This window comes from Lupinus angustifolius, chromosome LG15 (genome assembly GCF_001865875.1).
Source record: "Lupinus angustifolius cultivar Tanjil chromosome LG15, LupAngTanjil_v1.0, whole genome shotgun sequence".
Classification (NCBI taxonomy): domain Eukaryota; kingdom Viridiplantae; phylum Streptophyta; class Magnoliopsida; order Fabales; family Fabaceae; genus Lupinus; species Lupinus angustifolius.
In genome coordinates this window covers 16796982-16802609 of record NC_032023.1, presented here as the reverse complement: position 1 = coordinate 16802609, position 5628 = coordinate 16796982, and the positions used below count along the sequence as shown (strand labels likewise).

General features: G+C 32.5%; 2 protein-coding genes across 2 annotated transcripts; one reads left to right on the top strand and one right to left on the bottom strand.

The window, feature by feature from the left end:
- On the top strand, positions 492 to 2357 carry LOC109327740. Its single transcript, XM_019560897.1, has 6 exons — positions 492 to 831; positions 958 to 1094; positions 1188 to 1263; positions 1360 to 1448; positions 1553 to 1831; positions 2184 to 2357. The coding sequence occupies exons 1-6, from the start codon at positions 492 to 494 to the stop codon at positions 2355 to 2357; spliced, it is 1095 nt and encodes a 364-aa protein (XP_019416442.1).
- Positions 3946 to 4484, bottom strand: LOC109327306. Its single transcript, XM_019560385.1, has one exon. The coding sequence runs from the start codon at positions 4323 to 4325 to the stop codon at positions 4056 to 4058; it is 270 nt and encodes an 89-aa protein (XP_019415930.1). The 5' UTR covers positions 4326 to 4484; the 3' UTR covers positions 3946 to 4055.

Below are 5628 nucleotides of genomic sequence, written 5' to 3'. Positions count from 1 at the left end.
TTGTTACAGCAGCCGAGGTTGGTCAAGGAGTTAAATGTCCAACTCCTTATGAAATTTCAACTGTATGTTTGAAGGCGGAGTATAACAATATGCGTGAATGGATTAAAACATTGAAACACACATGGAAGGAGACTGAGGTAACGATAATGTGCGATGGTTGGACTGATAATATAAACCACAAGCATATTATGAACTTTCTAGTTTACTCCAAAGGAACAGTTTTTACAAACTCTATTGATGCATCCGATGTTGGTAGCAGAAACACGGATTATTATTTCTAATTGTTGAATAAAATCGTGGATGAAGTTGGTGAAGAGTATGTCGTTCAAATTGTTACGGATAATGAAAAAGCGCTTAAAGCCGCTGGCCAAAAGTTGATGGAAAAAAGACCACATTTATATTGGTTTGCATGCTCAGCTCATTCTTTGGATCTTTGCTTGGAGGATATTGGAAAAAAGAAAAATGTCCAAAAATCATTGGAGGAAGCAAAGATGGTGACAACCTTCATCTATAACCATATATGGACAGTAAATCTTATGGAAAAATATACTGGAGGTAAAGAGATTGTTCGTCCTGGCATCACTCGATTTGCAACAAAGTTTTTGCAACTTCAAGCAATTGTGAATCAAAAGCAAGGCCTGAAACAAATGTTCAACTCCGAAGAATTCAGAAAATCTAAATTTTACAAACAAAAGAATGAGACAGCACTTGAAGCAAGGAAGATTGTTTTGGATCATGAATTCTGGAGTAGGACTAGTGATATATTAAAAGTTTTTGAGCCTATAGTTAAAGTATTAAGGTTGGTGGATGGTGATACAAAGCCCACAATGGGTTTTCTTTATGAAGCGATTGATCGAGCTAAACAATCAATTCAAAAAAATTGTCGCTATCATTCTCAATACANGATTATTAATTTCATATCTTCATTCTAATATTTATACTTTAATAAATTTATAGGTTATTTTCTTAACCCGCAATTTCAATATGGAGTTGAACACGGGACTGATGTGTATAAGAAAACATTTGATGAAACTAGTAGTGTCATCATGAAACTTGAAAGAGACATGGATAAACAAATTAAAGCTTTTAATCAGGTTCACATTAAAATTTTATATTTTAATCTCTTAATTCTTAAATTATAATTTCAGATTATACATTTATATATTGACATATTTTATGTTATATAGTTGCTTCTTTATAGAAATAAGTCAGAGACATTTGGTACACCTCAAGCTCAAGCAGCTTGGTCTAAAATGAATCCAGGTAAAATAATATTTCTCATATTTCTTTATACTAGTGCATTTAAAACACTTTTTACGAGTATAATAATTTGTTTATTTTTCTTGTTGAGGTAAATAGATGAATGGTGGATGATATTTGGTTCATGCTCTCCTGAACTTAAAAACATTGCAATTAAAGTTCACAACCAAAAACTTCAGCCACGAATTGTGAGAGAAACTGAAGCACATTTAGTTATATTCATACAAAGAAAATGAATAGACTCACATATAATAGGTTAAATAGACTTGTCTATACATTTTACAATATGAAGTTGAAGATGAGAACTGAAATGAGAAGAAGTCAAGAAGAAATTGAAGCAAGTTTCAATCCTATTAATCTTGACAACATATTTCAGGAAGATGATCCATTGTCTAAGTGGATAGAAGAAAGAGTAAATCCAGCATTAGATGGAGCACAAAATGCAGAGTGGCTTCCTATAATTGACACTGATGATGAAAATGAAAATATGGAAGTTGATAGTGATGATGTTGGTTCTGATGAATATAGTGGTGGTTTAAGCCACCAAGTGAGGATGGTGGCAATGCCACTTGTAATGTTGAGGGTGGAGAAAGTGATGAGGACGGTGAACAAATGTACAATGATCCATATGAGGAGATGTCATTCATTGCATAGGCGTGATAGTAACCTAATTGACCTTACAACACCTAGATCAGGTATGGTTCATTCTTTCTAGTGATTCATTTAATGATAACAATAGAACTGAGTCACAATCTAGGAGAGGAAAAAAGAAACAAAATATTACACTTGAAGATGCTTCCTCTTCTAGTCTTGCACAAAGTTTTAGTGATTTTAGCATTGATGAAACATCCCAAAGCAGTCAAGGGTACAATCCAATGCATTCGGTATATTATCCACTTGATTATTATATACATCCTCAATAGGAAAGTGGACAAGTTCCATCTCACCAGTCTTCATTAATGAATTATCAAGAACCTTATTATCAACAATCAAGTCATGGATTTTTTGATTATGTCTTTGGACAAGGACCTACACAAGATGATAGTCAGTATGACAATGAAGATTATGCTCCTCAACACCATTCTAGCATGTGGTAACAATTAACAATTAAAATGTGGGTGTTCTAATGAATTTAATAATTTTCTTAAGGTTCTTCAAGTGACAATTTTATAATATTAGTTGTAATGCTTTATCTTACTTTATTTTGTAAGGACATTATATCATTGAATCTTGGCTTTGCTTCCTAATTAGGTATTTGGTGATAATGACAATTGCAATATATAGTACTCTTCTAAGTAAATGTAATTCACTTTTACTTATGTAAAAATAAGATAAAATGTTTTCTTTTAATTGTAAAATTATGTTATTTAATTACAACTTTATTTTAAATTGTTAATTAACAAAAAAACCTATACAAAGTGAGTAATAATAATAGTTATAGTAATTATATATTATTTTTGTATTTTGTGGATACATTAATTAATTTTACGCCGCAATAACCGCAATCGTATTGCAACGGTCACAATCGCAGTAACCGCAATCGTTGACCGCAACCGCAATTTAAAACACTGGATAGAGGTGTGACTATGCTTTAATTTTTTAATAAAGACTAATTTAATAAATTATGTTATTTTATGATCACAACTATTAAATGAATAAAGGCAAGTGGTTTGGGTGACAATAGTGTTGTATTTATGAATAAAGCCAAATGCCACTTGCATGTTCACTACCAAGTGGTAAAGTGTGTCTGTCTCACATATATGTCACTCTACATCACCCATCTTTTTCACTAGTTATCACGTCCTACTACTCTTGAGAAATTAAAATTATATTATATATCCCAACTCAACAATAAATAAATTAAAAAAGCAATAATCTTTAATGGTTGAATATTCTAGTAAAGAACATTACTGTTAAGATTAAGGATGACATAGAATATGAGGATAACAATGCAACTATATATAGAGAGGAGAATAAGGAAACTTTACTAGCATGGAAGTTCTATATCAGAGTCAAAAATTTCCTCAAGGTGGGACAGAAATATAGGACCGGTTTGTTTAAGACTCAAAGAATATGTTCTAACTGGGAATGGTGAAATTGGAAACATATGAATGGGACGCAAGGATTCATTGAGAAAGATTTTTGTTTTGTTTTGATTATAAAATGGTGATTGAATCTTTTTTTGTAAAAAGAATAATTGGTCACCATTCAAAATTAATAAACTTTTTCTTTCAAGACAGCGAGCTGGCGAATTTGTTGTTTAATGACTATAAAATTACTAGTTCAAATCCTGGAAATAATCTTTTTGTTTGCATACATCTACTCTTCTCGAGGCGTGTAATGAGGTGTGCTTTCTTTTATTGCACTTGATCTTTTAGTTGGGACCCCAGCAGCTTAAGTACATGACTGTTCTCAAGGATTCTTGTGATTGCTTTGCCTTCTCATCTTTTAGCTTCCTAGAAATCATAGCAGAAGAGGAAGAGGAAACTTTCTTTGCTTGTGACAATGATCTAACATGGCTTTTCACATGTTGTTGAGCTGATTTGAATGTGGAGTTCCATCTGCATATGCCCTGGTCCTTCAATGTTTCCACGATTCCAACACTAGTAGCCACAACCCAAGCTTTCATACCTGAATTACTCATCTCTTTGTATATATAATTTATCTCAGAACTCTTGATTGAAGAAAACAAAAAAATTCTTTGATGTTTACCATTACAAATATTAATCTAATCCATCACCACTAATTACATAAACCATTCCAAAAAATCTCTATGCTACTTTTCCTCTTCAGTTTCAGTTACTAGGACCCCAACAGCTTAAGTACATCACAGTCCTCAATGACTCCTCTGCCTGCTTAACCTTGGCACCCTTTTTTCTTGCAACAAGAGAAGAAGTACTAGGGACATTCTTTGCTTGAGACAAGGATCTAACATGGGTTTTAAGGTGCTGCTGAGCACACCTTAAAGCATAGTTCCACCTGCAAAGACCTTGGTCCTTCAAAGCTTCCACAACTCCAACACTGGTAGCCACAATCCATGCTTTACTTGTTGCACAAGAACTCATATTGTGATGATTACACTGATAACTAAGTAAGATGTGAATTGTTTGAAATAAGAAAGTAGAGAACAGTAATGTAAATAGTGCAGTTTGTTGTTGGAGAAAACACACAGTTGGTAGTTCTTATATATAGGAAAACTAGAGTAAGATACTATAAACTAGAGCACTAGTGAATAAAACTGGCTACAAACATGGTTTGGAAAAAAATCCAGAGGCTGTGTAGTGGTTTTGGAAGTTATGAAAAGTACAAAAGATTGTGGTTTTGGTGAGCCATGTTCTTATCATGACTATTACACAGTATCTTGTATGTACATATTTTTTGTATATTTAAATAATGGGCATAAAGTAATGTCAGAATACAATGTATATACACTCTAGTTACTGTCACTGATAATAAAAGATTTTAGACACTCCTGCTTTCAGTAATATTTATATTTGAAGTAGGAATTCAGATCTATAAAGGATAAAAATGTGAATAAAATATGGATAGAGTAATTTAATTTAAATTACTTATAAGAATACTCACATTTTAAATCAGTCGGTATTGAAATTTATTGAATAATAAACAGTAGACTGAACTTTTTCTCCTAAAGTAAGCTAAATACTTAGTTGCACCTCAACGAAAGCAGGACCTGTAACATTTTTGTTGCATCCACTATCTGGTGGATTTGAATAAATTGCATGTGAGGATGTTTTATCTTAAATGATGATCAACTTTAATCCTTGTTTTATCAAACCACGATTAATTCACCAGTCCAGCACTATTACATTACTATTTTTCTCAGTTCTCAAACGCATCCCTGAATGCACATATTCAGGTTATCACTAAAATTATCATATTCATGCTCACCTTTCACATCGCAATTTCATTGTAATTTTTTTACTATTGACGTCTAATTTATATTGAAGTGTCTTTCTTATGATTTCTCACTCCTTGGACGATTTTCATCGATGCTTTATTAATATGTACTCTGATATTTTTGTTAGATTAATTTAATAATCAATGTGGTCCATGTGCAAGAAAGTCACTAATCTGAATGAAAGTGCCTAATGTGATGATAGTTGGCAATTTAAATAATCAGATTAGTGGGGGTTTTGTCAACCTCCTCCCTCTCATTTAATGGGAAGTTTCCAATATGTTAACTTCCCCAACTGATGCATAAAAATGGGATAGTGTGTGGCAATTCCAAGGTGAACATAAGGAATTCATTTTCTATTCTTATGAATAGAAACTAAAAGCAAGAATAAGAGAAAGGTCTTGGTTTTGCATAAAAGAAAATCCAGTGCATTGTTATAGCGTGGAAGGAAG

Coding starts and splice junctions, on each gene's coding strand:
- LOC109327306 (XM_019560385.1), bottom strand. CDS start 4,325: ATGAGTTCTTGTGCAACAAGTAAAGCATGGATTGTGGCTACCAGTGTT.
- LOC109327740 (XM_019560897.1), top strand. CDS start 492: ATGGTGACAACCTTCATCTATAACCATATATGGACAGTAAATCTTATG. Junction 832..957: donor TGATACAAAGCCCACAATGG/GTTTTCTTTATG, acceptor ATAAATTTATAG/GTTATTTTCTTAACCCGCAA. Junction 1,264..1,359: donor TTGGTCTAAAATGAATCCAG/GTAAAATAATAT, acceptor TGAGGTAAATAG/ATGAATGGTGGATGATATTT.